This window comes from Phalacrocorax carbo, chromosome 16 (genome assembly GCF_963921805.1).
Source record: "Phalacrocorax carbo chromosome 16, bPhaCar2.1, whole genome shotgun sequence".
Classification (NCBI taxonomy): domain Eukaryota; kingdom Metazoa; phylum Chordata; class Aves; order Suliformes; family Phalacrocoracidae; genus Phalacrocorax; species Phalacrocorax carbo.
This window is the reverse complement of record NC_087528.1, coordinates 5,159,795-5,187,785: the sequence shown is the minus strand read 5'-3', so window position 1 is coordinate 5,187,785 and position 27,991 is coordinate 5,159,795. Positions and strand designations below refer to the sequence as shown.

Genomic DNA, 27,991 nt, shown 5'->3' with positions numbered 1-27,991 from the left:
TTGAATCGATATTAATCTAGAAATGTGCCCTCATATGAAAAAAGAGTAGACAGGTAAAGACTGAGTATGTATCTAGTTAAAAAACAGTTTGTGGAAGAAATTCTGGAAAACAATCATCAGCCCAAACCGAGTGAATCTAACAGAAGTAATTTCTGTTCTTTTAAAATCTTACAAATATCATAATGGCCTTAAATTTAAAAGCACAATGACTTCACCTTGGTCCATGTCACAAAGAATCTGACATCCAATGAAATATTGTTATGCTCATCAGATACCAAGAGCAAAGCTTCGACATAGTAAAGACAGCATAAGCCATGACTCTTCGCTTGCTCTCTTCCTGACACTACCTCCAAATTCAACAAGCTTAATATGTTTCAGTTGAGAGAGAGTTCTGGTACCTCATCTAGAGACACTAGCAGTTTTATGGAACAAATGGATTTTTTTTTTAATTGTAAACACGAGACACATTAGAAATCTTCTTAGCAAATACAGAAACTTGGGGTGGGGTGAAACCCAACCAAAACTGCACCACACTCTCAGTTTCAAGAGTTTCTAACATAATTTCCATCCAAACAAATAAGCATATTAATTGCACCACCTGCAATAATTTAGATATTTTCTAATTTAATATTCACCATAGCATATATTACTCATGTTAGTGGTTGTCCTTTTCTATGGTAAAAATGACCATTAGGCTCTCACTATATGCAGTACTGTCTTGAAGTGGAAGGTTTTTTATAGTTAACAGTACAGTCACGTAATCTAAACATTCAAAACCAGGCACAAAGTCAAATATATTAAAATCTTTTAAAATCTACTACAGCCCATGTCTGTGTAAGACCACACCATACTAAAAAGCAGTAAGAAAAGTAAGGTCTGTCAGCAAAATCTATGGAACAACTACCCTATCTGCTAGGTATTTGAAATTCCATCTGTGAGGTTTACTGCTACATACTGTCCGGGAAGGATTGGGTTTTGAAGTTGCATTTTTCATTTTAAGACACATCAGGATAATTTTCCTCCACCTTTATTCTGTATTTCTCTATTCTTATCACTAGCTGCCCCAAATGTCTTTATCTCTTCTGGTTTCCCAGCTTAAATACTAAACACAACTGTGCTGTTTTGGCTGGAATAGTGTTAGTTTTCTTCACAGTAGCCAGTACGAGGCTGTGTTTGGGATTGTGCTGGAACCAGCACTGATAACACAGAGATGTTTTAGTCACTGCTGGGCAGCGCTTACACAGAGCCAAGACCTTTTCTGCTCCTCACCCCACGCCACCAGCGAGGGGCTGGAGGGGCACAAAGGGTTCGGAGGAGACACGGCCAGGACAGTGACCCCAACTGACCCCAGGGGTGTCCCACACCGTATGGTGTCATGCTCAGCACATAGAGCTAGGGGAAGGAGGGGCGCAGGGACACACACGTTTGGGGTGATGGCATTTGCCTTCCCAAGTCACCACTATGCGTGATGGAGCCCTGCTGTCCTGTGGATGGCTGAACCCCTCCCTGCCTGCCCACGGGAGTGAATGAATTCCTTGCTTTGCTTTGCTTGCATGCACAGGTTTTGCTTTGCTTATTACACTGTCTTTATCTGAACCCATGAGTTTTCTCGCTTTTACTCTTCAGATTCTCTCCCCCATCCCACTGAGGGGGAAGTGAGCGAGCAGCCACGTGGGGCTTAGTTGCTGACTGGGGTTAAACCACGACAGCAACATATAACATGAAGTTCCTGAGAACAGAAACAAGACCAACACTATCCATTGAGACCAGCAGTGTTTCGAAGTTCCAGAAGCAGAATGTTCCTAATCTACAGATTTGAAGATCTTTCTCAGAATAATATTACAGTTTAATAAAGAAGTCATTCTGAAATCTAGGCATTTGCAGCTTTAACCCTCAAACACCTTACTGAATAGATCTGGTTAAGCACCGGATACTTTGAGGGAACATAACAACTTCCAGAAAAAAGTACAAAACCTATTGTATGAATTGTATTACATTTTACATCCAAAGACTAAGATGCCATTCAGAATATTTTTAACCAAGAAATTTGAAACACCACTTTATTTTAATGGATAAACAGCTAATTTTTTTTCAAGGAAGTAAAGAGACAGTGAATTTACCCATGTCTATACAGCAGAAAGCATGCCACTTCTGCTTTCATTAAAGCAACAGAACCCTTCATTCTGGTCTGGGAAGTCCAATATTCCGATTTTGAGAAGTAAAGCCTTATGTGCATAGAAGACACAATATTAAAAGACTGTCATTAAAACATGATTTCTGTTGCTTTTATAATCACTGACATGGCCTTTGCCTCATTTCTAGGCTCTACTTGATAAAATTTATTCTCACGCTTCTATTTTAAATTAAAAAACACTGAATCTTCTAACTATCTGAGGCTGGGATGTGTTGGTTTTTTTAAAGCTGCTTCAAATACTCCAAAGACACGCTCCAATAAAATCACTTTCTTCAGGAACTCCTCAAGGTCTATTTCAGTTTGAATGGGTGATGACTTGAGGTATCGCTCAAAATCACTGTTTTGACTAAAACCCTGGAAGGCTTACCTGCTTAACATTACAATTACACTACAACATATTTAAAGCACTGTTAAAAGTATTGTAACTAATGGGACAGTCTGAGCTTAAGTAAGTTAAAATCTGCATTCAAACAGCAGAGATTCAAAATATTCAAATATTCCCCTCACAGATCTATACCAATTTCCAAGGTGCTATACAAATTAACAGTATAATGAATGAATTAGCAAACATACCGTTTTTATGGAAGAACCCAGTAAATGTAAGTTGCAAATGAGCAGACAAGCTAAACAGAAAAGAGGAAAGGAAATGTTAGAACAAACAAGTATTTTCTTCTCACAGCAGCCACTCCACTCCCTGATGTTCAGGACAGGCGTACACAGGAGGCAGAACTAAAATGAAGTGGTCCATCTTTCTAACTTGGAAACTGCCTGCATACAGCAGTTGCAATTGATGCAAAGTTGTAGACCAGTTTTCTCTTCGCAGACTGATTCTTTCTATGTATCCTGTGCCTTGACACATTTTCAAAAAAACAACCAACCTAGAAGTTTAAACCCTACAGTAGAAGTGCGTTGTCTGAAGATAGGAAACCTTGCCTTCACAGGCAGGCAAGCACATTTCCTAGACATTCATCAGCAACAGAGAAGAGCTTTGGTGGGAAATTTTCTAGAACTTCACCCTGAACCATGCACTTGATATTGTTTTTTTTGTTCATTAAACAAGTATTTTAAGTTTGGTAGGGAGAGTCTCTACAATGTGGAAGCTACAGCTTTAGAAAGAAAGATTATCAGTCACATCAAGTCCATGTAATCTACAGCATATGCAATCAAAATAATCATTGCATCTATTCTGTTTCACAGCACTGCGGCTCATAGCCTAGCCTATTCTGCTGACTGTAGACCCATTTTATTTCAATTTGTTAAATTCAGAATACATTTCCGTTTAAAGCAGGTGTTCATAATCTTAAGACTAAAATAGGTCTCAAAGCCACTTAGTATTTCTGAAGTACATACTATTCAACAAAGTATCATCTGTCACACTACATCATCAGATACGATTTTGAGCACCTTCACTGACTTCTCAGGAACACTTACTTTTAAACACGAAATCTCAGAGCACTGACACGATTAGTGAAAGTGCCCAACAGCTTAAGCATTCAGAAGACTGCGCCTATACCAACTTGCATCATTCATCCACGTTACTTTTCCAGACCAATTCTAAAGTATATTTTTTGAGTTTTGAAAGCACAAAAACCAACACACACAAACCAATGTTCTATTTTTGTTTCAACATGATCCTTATCCTTAAAATAGTTACCTAGCAAGTATCCACAATATATGGAGCAAAAGATAATTAAGAAAAATAATATACAGTAAACCCATAAAACCTCCTAGAACTCAAAATCTGTAAGTTTGTTTCAGATTAAATTGTATCTAGCATGGCTGCCTCTGAAGTGCTCCAACTGTTTCCAAATACTATGGAAAAAAAACCAGCTAGTTAAAAACCAAATGAACACCACAATAAAGCCATCTCAACAGGTTATCACACATTCCAGCAACTTAGGTTAGTCTTTAAGATGACTGGTATTGGTTTAAATTTTCCAAAATGCTTTGCATTTCAGGATCTATCCATACATTAAATAGAAGGTTTCTGGCAAATTATCTACAATCTTTCTACCAAAAAAGAACACAAAGCCAACCTGCAGGACTAAACCAGATCTGACTGAGTTGCACCAATTAGGACTAAATTATTTTAGAAGTCTTCGTAATGGATTGGTTAATTACCATGATATATACTTCCACAAAAAGCTTGGGTGTTTGCTTCATATATAAAGAAAATAATTTTTAAAAGTTATGGTCATCGTCACACTCAAATATCACAAACACACCGTATGCCACATCACCTCTCAGTGAATAAGCTTTTCATACCATTTTATTTCAGCACTAGGAAACATGTCAAGAAACAACAGACCAGGCATATTTGCTATCACTTCTTTTTGCCATCACTTCAGAGACAGACTAGGATAAAAATCTACTGAAATGTATCAGTCCCAAGTTTCACATCTCTGCTGAACTTTGGCTTTTGCCAAATACAATATGGCAAATTCAGCAAGAGTTCAGTATTTTCTTCTGAAGCAGAGTAGTAAGACCTGACCAAATACGAGTTCTAGCCAACATTTAAGTGTTACATAATTTAAACTCTTGTGGGGAGAAAAGTTGACATGATTAAACCAGTAAGTACACCAGTATAAAGGTAATTACTATTTCACAATTAGAATTCACAGAGTAAGTCCTGCTGCAAATGACAACTCCATATGGAATCAAGACTTGAAATTATCTGTTTGTTAGAGGGAACACTGTTATGCAGACAGAACTATGCAAAGGTTCAACAGGAGATATATGTGGGGTCAGATGATAAGAAAAATCTCAGACTGAGCAACATTTCTCACAAGAAGATTGGAATGGGAAATTTTAAGCTTTACAGCCTTTAATAAAAACATTTTTCTGCTGTTTTGGCTGGAATAGCGTTAGTTTTCTTCACAGTAGCCAGTACGAGGCTGTGTTTGGGATTGTGCTGGAACCAGCACTGATAACACAGAGATGTTTTAGTCACTGCTGGGCAGTGCTTACACAGAGCCAAGGCCTTTTCTGCTCCTCACCCCACGCCACCAGCAAGGGGCTGGGGGGGCACAAAGGGTTCAGAGGGGACACGGCCAGGACAGCTGACAGTCACCATTATGTGTGATGGAGCCCTGCTGTCCTGGAGATGGCCAAACACCTGCCTGACCACAGGAAGAAGTGAACGAATTCCTTGTTTTGCTTTGCTTACATGCTCAGGTTTTGCTTTACCTGTTAAACTGTCTTTATCTGAACCCATGAGTTTTCTCACTTTTACTATTCTGATTCTCTCCCCCATCCCACTGAGGAAGGAGTGAGTGAGCAGCTGGGTGGGGCTCAGTTGCCAGCTGCAGTTAAACCACAAGTGTCTTTTTGGTGCCCAATGTGGGGCTTAGAGGGTTTGCGATAACGACAGGTTTGATTGGAATGCAGTGGATTGAATTTATAGCTGTTACTGCTGTTCAGCTATTAGTTGCAGGCTCCTGTGCTTGCCATAGGGTTTGCTTGCCTTACTCTGTGTTATAGCCTAGCACTCGTTAGTGGCTGCTCTTTGCTTTCTCTGCTGCTGTACTGCTGACCACCTTACTCTGCGGTGCCTGGGACCAGTTTGATAACAGCAATGCGATGTGCCTGGGCTGGCAGATGGCCAGGGCATCGCTGCTGTTTCTGTGCTGCTGTACTGGAAAGGCTGGAACTCCAGTGTGACCTCGGGGCGAAGGGACTGTGACCTGTGGATGAGTCCATGTGGGAGCAGGACACCCTGAAGCATCTGTGGCCGTGGATAAGCCCATGCCAGAGCAGGTACATCTCAAAGCAAGCGTGGCCGTGGTTATGTCTGTGCCACAGCAGGTATACCTCTGAAGGGACTGTGGCCCAAGGATAAGTCCACAATGGAGAAGGTACACCTCGAAGCACCAGTGGCTGTGCCTAAGTCTGCGCTGCAGCAGGTACACCCTGAAGCATCAGTGGCTGTGCATGAGGTCATGCTGAAGCACCTCAGGTGTGTGGCCATGGGTAAGCCCACAACAGAGCAGGTACACCCCTGGAGGGACAGCAGCCACAGGCAAGGCCATGTCGGCACAGGTTTACTTCTGAAAGGACCATGACTGTGGGTAAGGCCACACTGGAGCAGGTGTATCTCTGAAGGCCTTGCGGGACATGGAGAAGGCCATGCTGGAACAAGTGCACCTCAAAGTGCCTGTGGCTGTGTATAAGTCCCTGCTGCAGCAGGTACACTCCTGGAGAGACTGTGGCTCATAGATAAGGGTCTACCTGGAGCAGGTACATCCCTAAGGGACGGCAGTGTGTGGATAAGTCCAAGCTGGAGCAGGGGCAAGAGGAGGAGCTCATTGCAATGTTAAACCAGATGGTCTGGTCAAAAGGGACCAGGAGTGGAGACTGTAATAGAAATACCTTTACATTATTTTAACTTGGATTTCAGTTGCATATTATAGGCATTACTATAGAAGGAACACCTGAACCAATGGAGAAGCCTTACAAGAAGTCATGCAAGTGCAGCAGTGACCTGAGCTGAGCTGGCTTTGGTGCCCAGTAACTCCACCCAACACACCACCTCTCCTGTCCTCAGTGACCGCTGGAACACATGGAGCTCAAAGTCATGGACTAAATGAACTTGGTGGACATTTTGGTCCACAGGCTACGCAGATGACACCGGTGTACTATATCAAAGCATGGGAAGGGTGGAGGTAGGTAATGAGAATGTACCAGATAGTGTGGGACCTGAGCATGACAAACAGTATGGAATACGGGGTGGAAAATATGCTTGTTTTGGCTGGGACAGTTAATTTTCTTCATAGAAGCCACTATGAGGCTGTGGTTTGGGATTGTGCTGGAAACAGTGTTGATAACACAGGGATGTTTTAGTCACTGCTGGGCAGGGCTTACACAGAGCCAAGACCTTTTCTGCTCCTCACCCCACCACTGAGGGGCTGAAGGTGCACAAGGGTGGGGAGGGGACACGGCCAAGACAGTGACCCCAACTGACCCCAGGGATGTCCCACACCATATGACGTCATGCTCAGCACAGAGAGCTGGGGGAAGGAGGAGGAAAGGGGGGAGAATTTTGGAGTGATGGCATTTGTTTTCCCAAGTAACTGTTGGGAACCAAGTTGCCAGCTGGGTTTAAACCATGACAATTTTATAACTAGTTACACGATTATGGCTTCAGATGGGCAAGATCTTTTAAATACTGTTAAAAGTTTGAGGGTTGTGCTTTCTTTTGTTGTCCTGAGTTTGGTTTTGTTTGTGGTTGGGTTTTTTTTTTTTTTTAAACATAGCTATGAATGTATGGTTAAAAATAGCAAATACACAACAGTTAAAACCCCAAATACTATAACTTCATGGTATTTACCCAGACCTGCCTCTTTGTTTTTTATTCCAGTACACACAATTGGTTACTGACACAACCGACAGTCTTAACAAAAAAAAGTTAAGGCAAATATTTGAAGCTTCTATATACATTTCAAGAAACAGCACAACAAATATTGATACTGCTTTTCTCCAAGCTTTTAAGTGACCAGCACACCCATACACATTTTAAGATTTCAGAAGACATTTCAAACAGTAAGTACCTTGCTTCTGAAAATTACTCTTTATCACTTTCATTTTGTCAATCAAGAAGGCTTTTGATTTAGCACACCCATGTGCTCATTTGTACACACACAAATATATACAAACAAAACATTACCTGTGTGATTCTTGTTCTCCCTTCATCTTCTCTACTTTTGACAACATGTCATCTACTTTGAATGTTTTCCTGTGAAGAAAAAGCAGAAAGAATAGTTTGACATAGCCACTATTCCATAATATATAACAAGAAAATTTATTCAGCCTAAACTTTGACTTGGTTTTTGATCTAAAACTGTCTGTATATACAATTTTAGTCTTCTGTTCAGAAAGGACCCTTTAAGACCTAATAGCAGACTCGTGTTGTAGGGACAGGGACACAACTGCAATACAGCACCTCATGCAGTATCAAATAATACAAAGAATTAAAACCAGACCTTTTTAGCAGTAATACTACTGCTCTTAAGAGGTGTCACTTAACAGCACCATATTCAAGCCTTGCAATGAACATTTCAGCATTGGTCAAAGAAAATTTTCCCAATTTAGTGACACACCTACTAAGAAGTTACATGTCAACTCTTCAGTCATTACTACTTTCTTCTTGATCATAACAATGAAAAACACTTAAAACCTTATCTGACAAAACAGTTAAAACCCAAATTATAAAAACCCCCTTCTTTCTCCACGAAGTTATATTAAATGGACACAATACAAAAAACAATGAATTCTGAAGCTACTTCCAGAACACACTCACAGGAAACAGAGGGGACAATGACAACCAGTGACAACAATGTCAGAGAGAATAATCACTTCAAATCATTTCTCTCTGTAATTCTGACATCAGTCTGTTCCTGCTCGTATGTTCAACCTGTTCTACCATACATACAATTTAATGTTCATTTCTAAATAAAGTTCACTCATGAACAGAAGTTATTCAATAGTTTCCAGAACAATCTTTCAGTTTTTCTCTAAAGGAAAATCAATGCTTGGACCTAGACGCCAACAAAATTGTACTAGAGACTAGAGTTACAATGCAAGAGCTGTGAGGACATCCTTCCTTTACATTTATACCTTAGAAAAATTAAATAAAAACATAGGCTGTTGCCAAATAATGAATTTCTTGTTGGGGGAACAGCAACATGCTCTGGGGAAGTGGAAAGCATCACCTACAGAAATACCCTGACTGAAGAAACACTGATATCATACACTGCCTACATTCAGCATGTAATGCATCTGAGTGATTTAGTTACAGATCACATGGTGGCTAAACAGTAACACCGGACAAGAAGCACTACAGAAGTCCAGGGCTGCAGCCAGATAGCAAGCAGAAAAAAATAATTCTGAGTTGTGTAGCAAACAATCACTGATTCAAAGCTCGACTCAGCCTAAGGTTCACACAGATGACAGAGTCAAGAGCTGACTCACCTACACTAAAACGTGGGATTATTAAAATGAACATTGCAATGCCCAGCTTTAAAGCAAGAGATGTTAAGGACAGAAGACTTTGTTGAAAGTTTCAGGTTCTAAGGTAGGAAAAGTCTCTGGGTGCACTTTGCTGTAGCTCATCAATACCAGCCGCTGTTCTGCAGAACAGCAAGTAGTACACTAATCTTTAGAAGGCTTTCTTCAGACCCAAATGAATGCTTAAAACAGCTCTAGAGCAAAGTTATGTCATGATCAGAACACGAGCCAGAAACCAGCTAAGACACAAACCTGTTTCAAGAATGGGGGAAGTTTAACAATCTTTTGTAAAATATACTAATATCTGACACAGCTTGCATGTAGTATTTGTGAGCATTACTGACCCAGAAAAAACAATGACACAACCTTTCCTAATGTCAGACTTGGGTTAGTTAAAACAAAAAGTGAGTCCTCCTAAAAAATCTTTCAGAAAAAACTAAAAATAGCAACCAAAAAACCCAGTAAATCAAAATTTATCTTTGAAGTTAACTTAAAGAACATAAAAAATACAGAAATTCCTTTAAACTGAATTACTATTTTTAAGCATGGGAACATGATAACGTAACGGACAAAATTATGTTTTTGTAATAACTATCCCTAACACATAGGACTTTCAAGACAGCATTTACTTGTGTGACAAGTATGTGCACCGTGCACGTTCCTTTATCCACCCACTGCTATTCCAATCAAGCACAGTAATAATTAAGTATTAAGAGTCACATCATAGCATGCCATTAGTCTGCCAATAAATAAAAAAAGTATTCCTTTATCCAAATCCTGCAGGTGAAGCAGCTTTTGTTAACAGTTAGTAATTTCTTTCCAACACCATTGTTTGGTCTAATAATATAGCAACACCTGAAGACAGACCCACAGGCAGAAATACCACTTCAATTCTCCATCAAGTATCACTTGACCCAAACATATTGCCTCTCCAATGATAAGCAGCAACTTCAATACTTTTTTAGCCCAAGTGACACATGCTCATTAACTTGCTCCCTATCAACATTTCTCTATACTCTAAGCATTCTAGTCTTCATAAGCACTTTCTCAGTATTAAACATACAGACCAACAGCAATGGATAATTTCTTGGTAAAAATGCAGTTTTACTTCCCTACCTCCAAGTGATAAATTTGTGTGGCATTTTTCTCAGACTACCGTAGAGCCAGAGATAAAAGATGTGGAGCTATAGTTACTATTGTGATTGGAAAGTTCCATAAAGTTTGGAGATAACACCTTTATATTTTACATGTCACTGTTTACAAAAAATGGCAATCAAAACAATGATCAGCAATTTAAAAATAACAGAATTAAGAGGTTCTAGGAGAATAAATCTATATGTGTAGTCATGGTCCACGTAAGCAGGCTAACAATGACGCCATGCCAAAAGATACTTTTTTGCAATGAGAATTCTACTAACATTTTCACTACTGATGCCAGGTACATACATTTTTCCTAATATAAGCCTCAAAGACCTTCTACTCTAGTTCGGATATATTTCCTCTTTTAAAGCCCTTTTTTCACCAGAATAACAAGATCACATACCTTAACTATTTCTACCGCATGAAGAATGGCAATTAAGGTCTTGTGCACATTTGAAAGTGTTTACCAGCACAGACCAGTAAACAACTATTCTGCTAACCTCTCCTGGGAGTTCAGCTGAGACTGTTTTGCCACAGTCTCTCAGATTTACCACTACATCTAAATAGTCCACACTACCTTTAACCACAACTTCTGTGGTTTAACTAGGCTGAAAGAGAAGGACCACAGTACTGACAGAGCATGGAAAGGTGGGAGAGGGGGACCCAGGCAAGAATAAAGCACTTCGCAACTACTTTCTGTTTTTTTCCCGCCTGCACTACGCTAGCTCACTTCTGTTGCATTACTGTGTTTTTATAAAGAAAACATAATGAAATGTTTTACCTGATCTTCCTAGTCCTAATTACCAGAATGATTTCAACACATCAGGATTGTCAGAAAACTAGTGAGTGAAACGGCCATTGATCTGTTATTAGAACACTACCTAACTAAAAATCACAGCTCTAAAACAAAGTGTTAAGGGGACCAGTAAAAATTAGTATGTTTCAAAGAGAAACCAAGCATTACTTGTGCAGCTGAATTTGAGCTGGAATTTGGAACAGTGGACCACACAACACACATGCAAAGTACCATTTCTTGTTCCCCAGCAACTACAGCAGATATCCAGAGAAACACATTTTAGGTAAAAGAACACACACATTTCAATCAACTATAAGTTAATAGAAGTTACAAGCAAGAACTTCCTGTTGCACAATTCTAGTTACAAAAAGCCAAGACACCCTGAACAGTATTTGTTAAAATTTGGCTCTGCCTTATTTTAAAATAAGCAAACAATTCACAATGGTAAGTTTTGTAAGAAAAAGTGAGCAGCAACTTCAAGTTTGGGAAAAAAAAAAGAAAAAAAGAGAAAGAATCTGATCATCACCTGTCCTAAGTACCTGCAGTTGTACATTACAGATTCAGCTTCAGTAAAATGTTATATTATAGCATTACAGCTAATGGCAAGAACATTAACCAATATCCAAGAGATCCAAGAATGCTAAATATAGCCTCTTTAATTTAAATAAAAACAAATTCTATTGCTCACCAGATCATTCAAGTATTACCTTTCTTAGATACAAATATAGTTAAAATGTGGTTGTGCAGACAATTCTAATTTGCTATTCCGTAAGTGTTCGTGAATAAGTATTTCAGCCCCACAGCAACTGTTTCCAAGCAATAAGAACTTTAGTGTTAAAATACTTTAAAATAAATGTTCAGGCCACAAAAAATACCCAATGTGTAACAACTGATTTTCAGTGAGGAGGAAATAAGTGAAAGGACTTTGCAATTCTGCTAATAAATAATGTACACTGCACTTTTCACTCTGCAGGATTTATATATTTTAAAGTCTATTGACGTGCAGCTGTAGCACCTCACATGATGGGAATGACTATTTTGCAACGCCAAAACTGAAGCCCATTTCTCAGATGTATCCAGTCCAAAGCAACCTTTAAAAAGTATTTGTAGCATTTTACAAAAAATCCAGCAAACTGATCTTCAATTTTCACCTTTTAAATTACAGAAACAATTACTGGATCCTTCCAAGACTAACTAACAAAACCAGCAGTTTTGTGTCTGAGGTTGGGTGGTTTTTTGGTTTTTTTGTTTGTTTGGGTTTTTTTAATAAGCAGTTAGGTTACGGCTTTAACTAAAATGTTTCCTGTGATTCCTAAAATCATAGCAAATCCTAAAATGTTTCCTATGATTATGATCAATCACCATTGACTGCAAGAGCTCAGACCTTACACAGTTTTGTTTGGTTTTTTTAAGTTCTCCTCCAAAACAGACATGGGAGAGTTAGTTAGGACTAAATTAGTTATCCACATTTGAGTATTCCCCGTACCAAGAGAAGTCACAAGCATAAAGTCACACACAGCCTTAACATTGCAGGAAAGTTCTTAGGTCTCAGAAATCAACCGTAAAGTGATATGTGCATTTTTTAAGTTCTTCAAAAAGGAAAGGTCATGTTTTATACACCTTGTGAAAAGAGGAGGTCACCCTCCACTACATTTTTGGACTTCTGCTACTTGGTTAACATCTTAAGATTACTTCTCAAAAAACAATTTTACCTTTTGATATTTGTTCGGGAGTTTCTGTGGGACATGTAAGTGAGAGTTCTGTGCAAAAATATTGGCTGCAGGAAGAAAAAGAAGATGTTATGCTTTAATTAAAATTTCCTACGATCCAAAGTAAAGGAGCGATAAAGACCAGTTACTCACTGCTATTAGATTCCGGGTACGTAGAAATCTGTATATCTGTGTTGGTTCTAAGAAAAAGAAACACATGTTATCCAACATACCTTATAGCTCCAGAAAGACAGCCTTATAATGATAAAAGAGAAGTTTCCAATTTAGCATGTTCGTTATTTTTTTAAACAATTACCACAAAAATCATCATTTAAGTGAAGCATCACAACATCCAAATAACTCCAAGTTAACAAGTCAAAGGTTACTTCACCTACTGTATAACACAAAGCAACTTCTTGTTTAAGCTACCATAAATTGGTAGTCATAACTCAACTATGACTGCTCTTGCTTTCCAGAAAGTATGTTTCCTACAGGACTTTTAACATAAAAGGGCAGAAAAAAAAATCTCAGCATATTATAACCTACTGCCAAATAGGTAAGTTTGCTTCATAAAGTTAATGAACATATCTGATACGATACCAAAAGAGTACACTAAATTTACATAGTTGGACAATTTGGTATCTGATTGTTTTCTCCTTCTGGAAAGTACCAAGGTCATTTGCACAAGGTACCAAAACAAGAAGAGGGACTGTTAGTTGACTATGACACATTACAGATCATTCTAAGCTAGGAATTTCATTTCCAAAACCTTTTACATTCACAGGATCAGAAAAATGTTGATTCTAATACAGCAACTACTATTGCAAAGTGCAAGCAGAGGGAGGATAATACAGCCATACACAATACTGACGTGAAAGGGCAGCATGGAGACTCCTTTCTTATGAGGAGTCACATGGAAAGGACGGGGGAATGGACACAAGTTGCTCTTGGAGATACTCCGACTGGACATGAGAGGGAAATTTTTCACAGTGAGAACAGTCAACCACTGGAATAATCTCTCCAGGGAAGTGGTTGACTCCGCACACTGGACACATTTAAGATTTGGCTGGACAGGGTGCTGGGCCATCTTGTCTAGACTGCGCTCTTCCTAGAAAGGTTGGACTAGATGATCCCTGAGGTCCCTTCCAACCTGTGATTCTATGATCATTTGAAATAGGTGTAATAACCAAAGCTCAAAAAAGCAAGACTCTCCTACAGGAAAGATGACCTTCAATTCAGTTTTAACCAATTCGGTAAAATCGGGACAAAAAAGGTTTTTGTCTGGATCAGGTTATAGCTAAAAAGAATTCCAATCTAACCTAAGATACAGCCTTTTTAAACTGAAATAAAAGCCAGCTTCATTAGGCAACGCCAGCAAGAAACTTGGAAATGACCTGATAAAACACATTAAGTGTAGAGAAAAAGAGAGAGAATGGAGAATGCCTTGATGCCCATGCTAAGGCTGCAAACACTGCTTCCATTTCCCACATAAAGAAAACAAACAACTATTTATTTAAGAAATATAAAACTTTATTTTCATATGACTGCAAAACATTTATTTCAAATAGCTGGAAACCTTAATTCTGTAATTAAGGCTGTAATTCATGAAATTCTGTGATTAGAAGTGAAAAAGGACAGCATTTTATATCCTTCATCCCTTTTTAAAGATATGATTTAACCGTATTTTCACACTTACAAATGTAAGACCCCAAACAATCTATTACTAGAGAGATTAGTAGAGAGAAGGAAATCTTAAAGTTATCCCAGTATTTCCTCTTAGAAGCCTGACGAAAAACAATAAAGTTCTGCTTAATGCAAATTATAATAAAAATCTGTATTTTTCAAATCAAGAAAAAAGACAGAAAAGAAAGAAATTAAGAAACATGCACTTTGCCAAGAAGTGAAAACACAGAGCAGTCACAACTTTTAAAGAAACATCCTGGGTTTTTTAGTCACCAAAAAAACATGATAGAGTTATAATTTAGGAAGGTATGAAAACAAAATACATTCACAGGGACGTAATTTAATGCCAGCGCACTGCTGCTTCAACTTTAGTTTTCCCAAGTAGAAAAACTCTGAAACACGCTATTCAACCTGCAGACAGACATATGCTTCACAAGTCCATATTACTCAGCAAATGCTTAAAATAAACCTTTATCTTTTTCTAGCATATGACCTTGAAAAGGGACAAAAACATTCAAGAACGTGATTCAATTCTACACGTGTTAGGATTTTTTATTCCAATATTTACCTATTGCCGTTTTCCTCTAATATTCACACTACAGAGTTAACGCGCTGTGATACATTTACGCTTAGTCCTGATCACTACCTGCACAGCTCTGTGCTCCCTTGTCTGACAGACTGAGGCATGGGCAAAATTTTTTCCCCCACGTCAGACACTGACACTGAGCAAACCCTCTAAGAACTCGTTTGTAACTTCACCTATCTGCAGGACAGTATTTACTGAACATAAAGCTTTGTGAACAGGGCTAAGGCTCAAAGGACCCTGCATTATTGATTTGAGACACCACCAAAAACTCCAACCCTTTCTCAAACACTGTCACTGTCCATAGCAAGTGAGTGCGAGCAGTGACAGCACCAATTCCAGAACCGGATCACGTATTTGGTAGGGCATTAAAAATTTCCTTCAGATCCTAGCAACTGCACGGAAATCTTTCAGTACAACATAAGTTTATTGCTATACTATGCTTTCGAATCAGATTTCCCTAAACTACTTTCTGGTGCATCCAAGGGGATTCTTCTCCTATCTGGAGCGGCCACAGGGTGATGCGTGGGTCACAAGGGTCAATTTGCAGTACGAAATTTCAACTAAGGGACAACTATTGCCAGACAAAGAGAAACCAAGTACAGAGAAGTCTTAATCACATCCTGCCCCTGGAAGGGGCTCGAAAGGCAGTCACCGCAGAGGGCAGAACCTCCTCGTTCCCAACTCCCCGGTGCCTCCAAGGGCTGTTAGAGGAGGGAAGGCAACCAGCCACCCCGAAAGCCTGATGGGAACTGCTACTGAGAAACCAAGTTCATCGGCTGGGCGCAGCACACACCCCCGCCCTCCGCCCGGCGGGCCCCAGCCCCCGCCGCCTCCCGCCGCCCTGCCCGCACACCGGCCCCCGCACCTCCCGCTTCCGCCCAGCCCCGCCGGGCCCCCGGCCCCGCTCCCCTCCGCCCCGGCTCCCTCCCTCCCTCCCCCGACCATGTTTACCCCCGGAAGCCCCTGCTCCCCGCAGCCCTCCCCTCCTCCTCCTCCCGCCCTTTCTGCGGCGGCCCCGGCCGGTCCCGCCGGCTCGGGCCCCCACTTCCTCCCCCGGCCCGGTACTCACTCTCGAAGGCCTGAAGAAAGAGCTCGTGGTCGGCCTGGATCTGCTCCATCTTCGGCTTCTTCACGGGGGGCAGCGCCGCCGCCGCTGCCGCCGCCGCCGAGGAGGCCGAGGAACCGCCCGAGTAACCGCTTCCTCCGCCGCCGCCGCCGCCTGCGGCACCACCGGATTTACCGCCGGGAGCCGCCGCCGCCGCGGCCGCGGAGCTCCCGAACCCCCCGCCGCCACCGCCGCCGCCTCCGCCGCCTCCTCCTCCTCCGGCGGCGCCGCCAGCGGAGCCCGAGCTGGGCCCCGCACCTCCACCGTGCTTCTGAGGAGCCATGGGCCTGGCCCCCGAGAGGGCCCCGGCAGGACGGAGACCGAGCGGGGGCGGGGGGCGGCTGGGGCGGGTGGGGTGAGGAGGGGGGAGGGGAAGCGCCGAGCTCCAACTCCTCTAAGTCTCCTCCGCTCCGCTCTCCTCAGCGCCGCGACCAGCCGAACCCGACGACCACGACGCTCCCGCCTCCCCTACTCGCCTATTGGCTCCGAAGATGGCGCCGCACCGCCTCATTGGCCGGCGGGGGGCCCGCCCCCGCGTGACGCACGGATGGTTCTGGAAGAGTTTGGTTGGTCGGTGCGTTTCGCCGCTTGGCTCTTCTCCCCTCCCCCTCCTTTGAACTGAATTCGCGGGAAAGGGTTGCTGGCCTTGCGGCGCGGGGCATGCTGGGTAGAGCGGGCCGCCTCCGGGGGCTGCCCCTCGCCCCGTGGGGCCGCTCTACCACCGCCTGCTCTGGCTGCCAGCTGCTGGCGGGCTGCCCGCAGTCCCCGGCTACACCTGCCCCTTCCCGCCCCCGCAGCTCCGGGCTCTCCCTGCTCCTTACCGCCCCCGCCGCTCTGCCTGCAGCCCCGGGCTCCCCCTTCCCGCCGCGCCGGTAGCCGGTGCCCCTCTCGCCTGAGGGAAGCCGCCCCCCGCGCAGCGGCGGTGGCGCTGAGGGGCCGTTCTGCTGCCTGCAGGCTCGGTCGTTCGAAGAGCCAAACTAAACGAAATAGAAGCTTGGGTGTGAATCGGTATCGTTTTTGTGGTAAAAATCGTTATTCTGGGTCGGACGCGAGGTTCTGCTGGTGTCCCATAGCTCTAACCTTAATTAACAGGTTTTCTCAGAGGACGGTATGAGAAATCCTGCCCGAAGGTGCAGGGAGTCTGAGAAGTCTGAAGTAAAACGTTTCTGGTTTTATTCCCACCTTTCTCTGCTTCATGAGGGCGCACAGAGTCCTCAGGGAAACTGGAGTTGTGCCGCTGTGGCTGCCCCCGGAGCGCTGGCAGCTGCCGGCGCAGGCCCGGCACCCGCTCGGGATCAGGCCTTCGGGGCGAGCGCCCGGACTGCCTCATGTGCGCCCAAGACGTGACAGAGCCCAACTGCGCAATGGGAAAATCCAGCACTGGCTTTATTTAATCAAGTCCTTATCAGTGGTGCAGCAAGCTCAATCTATAAAAGGCTTCGACAGCCATCCCGTTCTGTTTGCTTTCTTTTGCGAAACTTTTTCAAGAGTAATTCTACAAGGTAGAGTAAAAATGGTCTATGTTTGAAATATGGCCTTGACTTTTCATACCAGATGCAACTGTGATGCTGGCACTATACCATCTCGGTTTATCTTCTAGTTCCTAGTGTTAAGGAAATTGAACTTAAGAGGAAAACCATAGATCAAAGTTAGGTGTGCTATAAATGTGCCTTACATTATTAACAGTGAGATTCCAATGTGACGTCTCAATTGCCTGTTATTAACCTTATGTTCTAATAAAATATATGTATATTCACCCCACACACATTTGGATAAGTAAGTCATTATTGGCTGCTATTTTCCCCTGGAATTTGTTGGTTTCATTTTTTTAACAGTTCCTTAATATTTATTCTTATTTAATATCTGAAATGTTTATTTTATTTTTCAATTACCTCCCCTCATTTTGCTTTTTCTGCTGTACCATTTACCTTTCATGTTTGCTTTAGAAAGATCTCTTCTTCCCTTATGCTTTTTTTATATTACTCTTCTTTCTTTTCTTCCATTTCTATCAGACATTGATGTTCAACATGCAGCTTTTCTGTCAGTTGTTTCAACATTTGCTTTCATGCATTTTTGGGAATTCATCTTTGTCACCATTTCACCTACATTCTGTTTTTCTTCCCTCTAAACAAAAAGTGTTATTTCTAAAACATTCTGTTACACATTTTATCCTGCTTATCATAATTGTCTCTGCTTAGTATTCCAGCTTCTTGATCTTCTATTTCCTACTCAATTTCTTTACAGCCACCCATTTGTTGGTGGTGATTATGTCTTTAATTACTTAGTGGCAGCAGCGATGTTTGATGCGCTGTATACTTCTGAGGACCTTAACATGTAGCTTCTTCACTCTTAGTACCCAGGGACTTGCTGGTGAGCCTTCTGATGCACTGGGTATTTGCCAGTCTTCTGAAACCATAGACTAGATAGCAACAGTACACTGAATGAAGAGCATCTTTAGATGATCAGAGGTTGATCTTGAGGTCAGTGATTCCCTGTGCCAAGTAACAAAAGGTAACAGATATTGCTGTGTGTGTAAGAAAGGCTTGTAAATGTTGTATAGCTGCAATTTTGTCCTTGGAAGTTGTTTATTACCTAAAATCTATTCCTGTTTCCTCCTCACTGTTTACAAGCCTTTGCTGCTTCTGGTGGCTCATCCTTCTAAATTTCAAAACCAGGAGGAGGAGCCAGAGGGCAACTTTCCAAGCAGGAGTAAGAAAGATAATTAGGCAATTAATCTCTTGCATTGGAGTTGGATCTGCTTGTGAATAGAGGAACTAAGGATGAGACTCTAGCCTTGAGTGGGACACGGCAGTGCAACACAAAATGCGCGCATACAAGCCCTCTGGAAGCATAGGACGGTCTGCCAAATAGTAGAGCTTCAATAGGTTGAATAGTTTGTAGAGAGACTCTTCATTTTTTAAAGTTGTTTAGATCTGCTGCCCTGTTTTAAGTTCATATGTACTTAAAGAGCATAGAGTACTGTTGAGATATGGTCAACTGAAAGAGCCTCAACAACACTGAAATGTCATATTTGGGGCTTCATAGTATGGATGGCTAGAAAGAGCGCAGGGCATAAAAAAGCAAGTAACTTATTTACTTAGCACAGTTAGAAGCTAGAAAATAAATATTCCTTTTTAGAAAGATGGAAATCATAAAGGTTTCCTCAGAAGAAATGAGCAGTGGCACGAGGCTGTTTTGTCCTTGACCTGCCTGGTAATATAGACCTCTAGAGATTTCACAGATGCATTTATTACAAAATAATTTTTTTAAAATTTATTGCATATATATATACACCAGGTAACAGAAAGAAGTTGGCCATATTTAGCAAATGGCAGGGTATCTGCAAAGCCAGTGAAAATGTGTTTTCTAATAAAGTAGTCTAAAAAACACAAGCAGTGAAATAGTGTAGCTTAACTGCAATCTGTATCAACTCATAAAATTGAAAAAGTAAAAGTTTATGACAAGTAGTGTATTTTTTTGCTACAAATGTAGAAAATATCCTAACATAATGCAAAAAAGGGATGTCTAATAAACTTAATATGATAAATGGTAGAAACAATCATTTGCAAACCAGGGTTGCTGTTGGAACAAATTCCTGGTAGTGAAAACAGAAGTAGTTGGCAGAGGTGCCGGTGTCAGGTTTTATGTCTCGAGATGGCCAATCCATTCTTGTTTTCACATTACTGTTAGTGGGATTTGCATTTGGTATCCAAAAGATCAGATTTGTTTCCTGCAGATTGAAAGCATATACTACTTCTAAATCTCTTTTTCCATAGCCTTTTTTGCAACCTCTGCGTACCCAGCGTTCCTGTCATCTTGAAAGGCTGAACTGCAGTGATTTTTAGCTCTTCAGATATGTATGAAAACGTGCATGCATATTTTATACCTCTTCATGAATTTTCCCTTAATTTAATAGTTACATGCTTTTTTTGGTTGCCTGTAGTATCCCTGTAGCCATGCTACTTAACTTTCCAGCCTCCAGTTCTCCAAATTACTGTATCTCAGCACAGGAATATTTACAAAATAAGTCCTTTTTTAAAGGGGAAATAAACACCTGCATACATGGAGCTCAGCCTAAATGCAAGTTCTGTCAGTACAATTATACTGTTTTCCTCACATCTTTAAACATGGGTCTGTCTATATAGATGGTTAGTAACTAACTAAATAATACTGCAGATCTAGCTTATCTTCTGAGAACTTAATCTTAAATATAACTTTGGAACAAAAGAATATAAACTTTTGGTCAATCTTTTTTTAGAAATTCCTTACAGATTCAGGCATCATGAAAGCCTGTGTCAGTATTTAGTAGGGAGCGCTATTATATCACATGGGTAAGGAACTGACAGTTGCTATTCAGGGTGTTGCTGAGAAAAACAAATCCACAGCAAGTGTTCTGGGTAGCTGCATTTCTTTATTTTGGCCTCAAGCTAATGAGCACATTCAGGGGATTCAAGGGCATCCAGCGTGGAAGAGACCTTACACACTCCACTTCTCTGGTTAGATCCAGACTTGACTTCTTTCTGTTTTCATGCTTCCAGGTTCTCCTCCTGCTCTCTGTCCAGCCCACCAAACCCAGGTTTTCCATGAGAGAAGTGAGAATGCACAAATGCTGCAGAACCTAGACAAACAAAAGTACTTCATGCAGAGATGGGAAGGTACGGGTCCCCCACAGCTATATCACTGTTCTCCAAATACAGATCCATTTCAGTGGCATCCCTTTCACTTACATGAATAGACTTCACTAGATGCTGAGCTAATTTCACCTGCAATATTTATTAATTCATTTTTTCAGGTCATAGTCTTTATTTTCAGCCTGATTTGATGTTGATCAGCAGTAACAGGCCGTGGAAATTATTAGATAAGTTACTCTTCCCCACCTACTTGGAAAACAAGAGTCAACTCCCACTTTGTGTTTTCCCAGTCTCTTGTAAACAGATGCTATGTAATATTGCAACTGGAGAACTGGAGTAGCTACAGATTTCTGGGTAACAGAGCGCGAGCGGGTAGGTGGAGTACTGGGTATATTTAGGATGGCAGGATCATATTGCAGTTGGGGTGGTAGCTCTCAGTTTCAATTTGCTTTTCTGCATGTTGATGTCTGGTGCTGCCGTGTTTTTATAAGTAGGGAACAAGGAAAAGATAAAATAAGCTTTCCTGTAAGGAAACAGCTATGCTGGAGCACGGCAAAGGGAAGAGCTAAGATTTGACATAGCAATCCAAGCATCCTGATATGGCGCTGTGAATGCAGTAAGTGTGGAAGATTGACAGAGCAGCCACTTGTGATTCTCATTCATGTGTTTGGCTGGGGACTGCTTTTGTACAGAGCTGTTCAAATGTATTCCAGGAGCACAGTACTCAAGGAACTTGGCCCTCGGGGAATCTTAATGCACCCATAATGCACAGCTTTCAGCGAGCAGGTTGCTTATGTGTCTTGAGTTATTGTAGAGAGTGAAAAGTGAATGCACGGTATGTTTGGCACCACTGAGTCACGTATCTTCTGCATTCACGTGGTGAGCAATAAGTGATAGTTATTAGTCATTATTGCTTAGTAGAAATGTGTGCTCATGAGTTGTTTCCTGGAGTCTTGGGATGTTTTAATATATTTTTCATGACTCTCCTACAGTGAAATTTATTTCCTGATTTTCAGTTAATGATTTATTTTTGCTTGGTGGCTTTTTAGTAGTAGTGTTTGTCTTTAGTGTTTAGATGGCGGACTAAAAATACCAGAATAATTTCAAAAGCATTATGAAAAGCCTAGGCCCAATATATTAATTTGCTCTAGAAAGGTCGGAGATCTCTTAGGATGATTTAACTGTAAGCCCAGAAATGCACTAACAGTAAAAGCATTCATTACAGAAAAATATATCTCATACAATGAACTAAAAAATGTTTATAATGTAAAAACAGTAAGGTAAGGATAACATCCACTTAGTTTTAAAAACAAAGTCTAAAACAAGATCTTTATTCATATAAGATTGGAATAAAATCAAAAGGAAGGGTCTGCTGAAAGAAAACAAGGTAGTGTTATTCACCTTTGTTAAAACCTGAATAAATTCCGTGTATCACTGAAGACTCCACAGCTGGGACAAGGACTCATGATGTCTCTCTGCAGAAGGACGGTCATTGCTCAGTTGAGCTCACATAGCACTCAGAGCAGACTTTAACTGGCTCACTCATTGGTCTGTGCCCTTCATTTTGAATGTCTTCATCAAATTTGTAATTGTTTGAAAAATTGAAGGTGCTTGAGGTGAGCTGTATACAAGTTCTTGTCCCTTTTGTCCTCAGAGAAACTGTGGATCTTTGTTGTAAACCCCCTTTTTAAACTTGAGCTTCAGAAAATAAAATAGTAAGCTTTTAATATTTTAATGCAGTTTTTTGCCTTTTTTACATAAGATCTGTAGACCTCCTGTATATGATAAATAAAAAAATAAACCCACCCACACTACAATATGCTTAATGTGTGATTCCAAATAAAATACACTGAAAAAAACCATGCCAAATCTTGACATTTAAATGCTTAATACATGGAAATGGAATAGGAATCGTGCTAGTTCATACTATAATTTCAGAAATCCAGCATGTGTCACGCTTACTGCAAAACTATAAAAAAAAAAATCAAAGTCAACTCTCAGGGATTGTGTTCTCTTAATTGAGTCCCGGAAACTGTGAAAGATATGGCAACTGAAAAACTTTTGATGTAAACTTAATGATTAAACTCAGAAATACAGACATCAAAGAGAAACTGCTGGGAAGATGTGAGAATTAAGTCAGTTACAGATGTAAATAGAAGTTTCTCACCAAAAGGTCTCTTGACAGTGCAAGAATGAAAGCTTCAGTCAATCAAAAAGAAAATTATAGGAGGATCAACAAATATGTCAATAGATAGTAAAATGAAACCTCTAATTAGTTAAATTGATTTCAGCTTTAAAAAAGGGATAAGTTTTAAAGGGATCAATTCTTTCTTTTGTGGCTAAATCGAGTACAGGTTAATAAGATGAGAATTTTGAATTTTATCATCAGTAGTTAATGAAATTATAAGATCAGGGCAGAAACTGTTTTCCTAATGTTTTCCAGTTAGCACAGGTATACAAAATTCACACACCAGAGCGCTTATCTAAATGTTTCATACTGAAGTTAACACATTATCTGTGGGTTTATATGCTAGAGGTTGCTTCAGAAGGCTTTTGTGAGAGTTAATCTTGTTTTAGGAATGCTGCTTGGCATATATGATTCTGCACACTATAATCTGAATTATCCATACTCCAGAAGTAGTTTTACTGGTTGTTGCCATGACTGTGGACAAAGTACTTTTACCATGCTAAACATGTCTCCAGAGAAGGAGGTGAGAAACACAGCAGGAGGCAAATTGTGACCAATCGTAACCCCACTTTTTGGAAGGAGAAATAAATTTATATGTGGCATAATTTATTCTCTTTGGCATGCCAGTTTAATTGATGCTGGTACTGACATCTTTGCAGTTAAACGATATGAGGCTTTGCTCTGAGGAAGTTCTATCTTCACCTGCCTTGTTACTTATGGTAGAGCTATGTCACGCAAAGCCGTGCCACAATTTCACCTACTCTTCAAGCGTAAATAGGTCAGCAAGGTAAATTAAGATTAACACGACTCTGCTCTCCAGAGGTCTGGCAACAATCCTAAATACAAATGTACGTGAGGAAATAATACTAAATTAAAGGTCATTAAGTGATACATTTAACAGTGTTGACAATTTGGGAGTTTGTAGGAGATGACTGATACAGTTTTAAATTATTGAAATGTGACTGGCATTCCACTGGATTATGAATTGGCAACTAGAATATGATGATGGACTAGCTGTAACTGCCCTGCTGCTTTTAGACAGACTGTCAACTACTTACAAACCAGCCAAATGACAAAATCAAATTAAAAGGCATGCTTACAGCCACTACTGTACAAGCCCCATGAGATTCTGAATACACAGATGGATCTTGTACTGAGTACCAGATGTGAATTGGCAAGGAAACAATTCCAGATGCATCATTCCCCTTCACTGAAAATTCCCCGTGTATAGATGTGCAGATCTTGGGGCAACAGAGAAGAAACAGAATGCCTCAAAATTAATAGGAGGAAAAATATGATTCATGAAAAGTCAAGGGCGGAGCCAACGCAGAGAAGAAAGTAAAGGTCTTGCCTCTTTTAAGAGACCATACGAAAGAGTAAATTGTTGGATAATAGTTCTGTTAAGGCATCGAATGAAAATGGTTTGTTTGGTTGGTTTTGGTTTTGTTTTTTTTTAACCAATAATAGCTAAAGAGGAGATAAGTGAGTGAATTAAATTCTTGGAAGCATTCAGATCTAATGCTGCACGGAGGGGGTCAACAAGCTGCAAGAGTAAAGCAATGCATTGACAAAGACAAGCATTTCTCTATCAGAATGGAAAAAATCACATTTCTGTAGGACAGGTACATGGACCAGTATTAAAGTAGGTATGGAGCAGTCCAACTGACTGATTGCATAGTCTTAAATATAAATGTTTGGAGGCTCAGAGTGGAACTGCAGTGATGAAACCACGGTTTATGCAGATTGACTGCTGGTTTTGGTGGAGGCGAAACCAAATTGTCATGTAAATAGTTTTAATTATGAAACCAGACAAGTTAATACAGTCCAAAATTTGGGTTAGTCATTTTTGAGAGTAAATTCCAAGCTGCTTTATTAATAGATGTGTTGATACATTTTTAAACCAAAGCCCACATTCTCAGTAAGTGCTTGGAGGGCTTTGTTAAAATGTGTCCCTAAGGATGAACCACTGGCTCAGCTGGAGTCAGTGGAGGTTTCCCAATTATTTTCATGAGGTCAGAACATCACTGTCATTGTTTAAAAGGCATCTTCATATAGTGTAAGTTAACTAAAATACTGTACATCTGGTGGCATCTTCTAAAAAGGTCTAATTGTTTATGCACTCACGTAGTAAAATAGCAGAAATAATTAAGATTTATCTAAATCAATTTATAATTTATTTGCCTTATGCACATTAAGCATCATGCATTTTAATATAGACAAGACTTAAAGCAAAACCACTATTATCATTCCTAAATCACAATATATCCTTTTGCTTGCAGGCTGTAATCTGTGACTATTAAGCTGTGACAGCTTGCCAGAACTTCTCCTGCAAGGACCTACTGATGGAGTTTTTCTAAAGAGGCTTCATAAAAGAAGCAGCAGCAGCAAACTGAGTGACCCTACAGGTGCAAGCTGCAGCAGCTGTCTCTCCAGTATTCCCAATAAGATTTGTTGAAATTCTCTGGATCGCAACGTCTTTATTGGTAATGGATCCCTCCCTTAATTTGCACTGATGCATTTGGAATGTCAGCTTCCAAAACAAGGCACATGGGAGGCATTTAAAGTAGATTTTTTGAAAGGAAAATGAACAAAGAGCATGTCAGGTTCCATTTTGATTTGCATGACAAATCCAGCATGCAGTGTTCTGGTGGGTCGGGCTGGGCGTGCCTGCCACTCACTGCATTTCTCACTTTGGTTTGATCACTTCTGACAGTCCGTTATGTTAATTGTGCTAAGGATTGTTTTGCTGGGGGAAGAAAAGGAAAGGCATTTTTATGTTTGTACTTCTTCCATTTACAGGAAAGGAGGGATATCTGAGGGAACAGAAAATATTTTCAACTAGTTTGTGATTTATTTTATTTGTAAATAATCCTGTGAGGTCATCAACAAGTTCCGTATTTTAAATCTTATTGTTACTCACTCCGTGCACGTGTTTTTGAGTGGGAAATACTAAGGCCCTAAACTAGAAACTTGGGGAGTCTATTGTTTTGGTGCACACCAGTCTTTCTTCCTGAGTCTCCCAGTGATGGGTCCTGCAGAGTGGTTTGCGCTATGCCTATATGCTTCTATCGGATGATATTGTGGTGCTTTGACAAGTGCTAACAAGGGATTTAATGCCCTAAGAGGCACTGTTGGACACACATTGTCATCGGCATGTGGATAGTATGTGAATAACTCTCATGTGTCAAAGACCTGTTGGTAGATCTATGCATATGACAGAATTCTCGAGGAGGCCCAATTCAAGGTGGAGGTGGCTGTTGCCCCTTAGCGTACATGTACTTCTCCATCATACATGTTAAAACAGTCATGGATTGCTTAGTAGTGAGTTTTTGAGTTTCAGAGTTCCTAACTGACTACAGGTGGCAGAACACTGTAAGCTGATCACAAATCAATATTTTCAGACTGATAAAATGATCAACCATAAAGTTTCAGAAGACTCTGTTGCTTACGTTTCTGTCTCTCTTTTGCGGTTACTGCTGGTTTTCAGCCAAAGGAGAGCTTAGTGCTTACAGAATGAGGAGGGCAAGAAGATAGCAATAGAATTTTCCAGAGGTAATGACTGACATCTACCTTTTAAGCTCTGAACTCCTACCATGCATGTTGTGATATAAGTGCACCATGACAGATAAGCTCTAAATACAGAATGCTTTTATATAGTATAAAATCATGCAATCAGATGCAGAAATAGCAAAATAAATGAAGTTAAACAATCAAGTACAGTATTTCAAATCACATTTTTGCTTAGCAATTCAGTATGCTAATGCTACTTTTCATGACCAGTGTAGTCCTCCTTAAGTACTATTTTAGTAAAGTCTGCGGACTCACACAAGAATCGGTTTGAGCTGGTGCATCTCAAAAAAAGTCAAATCCAATATAATTAATAAGTGTTATGATAATTAATAATATTCTTACACCACCGCTTTAAGAAGGATTACCTGTTGAGCTGCTTGACTGAAAGCTGAACTCAGTGGGAGGCGAACTCACTGAAACGTAGCTCCCGAGAGATGGAAGGCTGTGCCTCCCAGGTGGGGATGGCTCACAGTGGGATGGCTGTGCCGATCCCCCCTGGCCCTCCAGCTGTCCTTGCTGTGGGAAGTTCCTCCTTCTGCTGCAGGGACGGCTTAACTGCCCTGAGGCAGCTGCTGGATTTTGCCAATTCTGTTGTGAATATTGTGGGTATATAAAGTTGAATTGAGAGCACTGAAATATGCAAAACCATAGCCTGTGGCAGTTCATTGCAGGACGTGGGAGCCTCCAAGGTGGAGAGCGTACATCAGGAGCTGCTGTTGGCCTTGCAATGTGCTAAGTGGTCCCTCTGCGTGAGATGGCTGTGATTCAGAGCTGCCTCAGCCACAGAGCTCCGAACTCTGTCTCTGTAGTTCTTGGTCTTGTGACTGGATGGTGCCTCTCCGTTTCCTGGTACCTTTCCTGTTTGATTGCTTCTTGGAAAACAGTGTCATTATTTCCTGTCAGAGCGAAAAGCCACTAAACCTCTCCCACTAAGAATTTGTTTGTATTTTTAATTGGCACCCAATATTGAGAAAACCCACCACGAATCCAAGTCATATCAGATGAAAAAAATTACCACTGTTCTTGATAATGCTTGTAAAGTGTTTTGTCCTATGTGTGTTTTTAACAAAAGTCAGCTGCTCAGGTTCTCGCTCTGTACTCAGCAATGCTTTTTAAGCTGTTCTACTACAGTAAAAGGGAAAGATCACCCACAGCTTTTTTTCGGCTACTATATATGAAAAATGCGGTGCCCAAAGTATTCCTGCCCTTAGGCCACTGCCCGTTCTCCCTGTGCTTTTTCAAAGAAACGGCTCCTGCCTTTTCCTCCAGGAGGGAGTAATCGTCACAACAGGGCAGAGCCGCTTTGAAGGTGTGGTTCCATCTCTTAACCAGCTCAGTGATGGCAGTGACAACCCAAAGCATAAGCAGATGATCCTGCTGTGGATAA

The 27,991-nt window shown here is 40.8% G+C and overlaps 1 protein-coding gene and 2 long non-coding RNA genes across 3 annotated transcripts in view; 1 reads left to right on the top strand and 2 right to left on the bottom strand.

The window, feature by feature from the left end:
• The window catches only part of SUZ12 (SUZ12 polycomb repressive complex 2 subunit), a 34,791-nt gene extending 18,137 nt beyond the window's left edge, over positions 1-16,654 (bottom strand). The window contains exons 1-5 of the mRNA XM_064467047.1: positions 16,180-16,654; positions 12,995-13,041; positions 12,845-12,909; positions 7,857-7,925; positions 2,768-2,817 (exon numbers count right to left, since the gene is read on the bottom strand). Coding sequence (XP_064323117.1) covers positions 2,768-2,817; positions 7,857-7,925; positions 12,845-12,909; positions 12,995-13,041; positions 16,180-16,498 — 550 coding nt within the window. The 5' untranslated portion in view covers positions 16,499-16,654. The remainder of the gene's footprint in view (positions 1-2,767; positions 2,818-7,856; positions 7,926-12,844; positions 12,910-12,994; positions 13,042-16,179) is intronic.
• A 31-nt stretch (positions 16,655-16,685) lies between these two features.
• On the top strand, positions 16,686-26,992 carry LOC135315944 (uncharacterized). Its single transcript, XR_010375432.1, has 4 exons — positions 16,686-16,789; positions 18,569-18,695; positions 20,754-20,870; positions 25,314-26,992. It is a non-coding gene; the product is annotated as an uncharacterized LOC135315944 (long non-coding RNA).
• Positions 20,746-27,075, bottom strand: LOC135315943 (uncharacterized). Its single transcript, XR_010375431.1, has 3 exons — positions 26,970-27,075; positions 22,248-22,544; positions 20,746-20,833 (listed from the first exon to the last, which is right to left on the bottom strand). It is a non-coding gene; the product is annotated as an uncharacterized LOC135315943 (long non-coding RNA).
• Between the last annotated feature and the right edge of the window lie 916 nt (positions 27,076-27,991).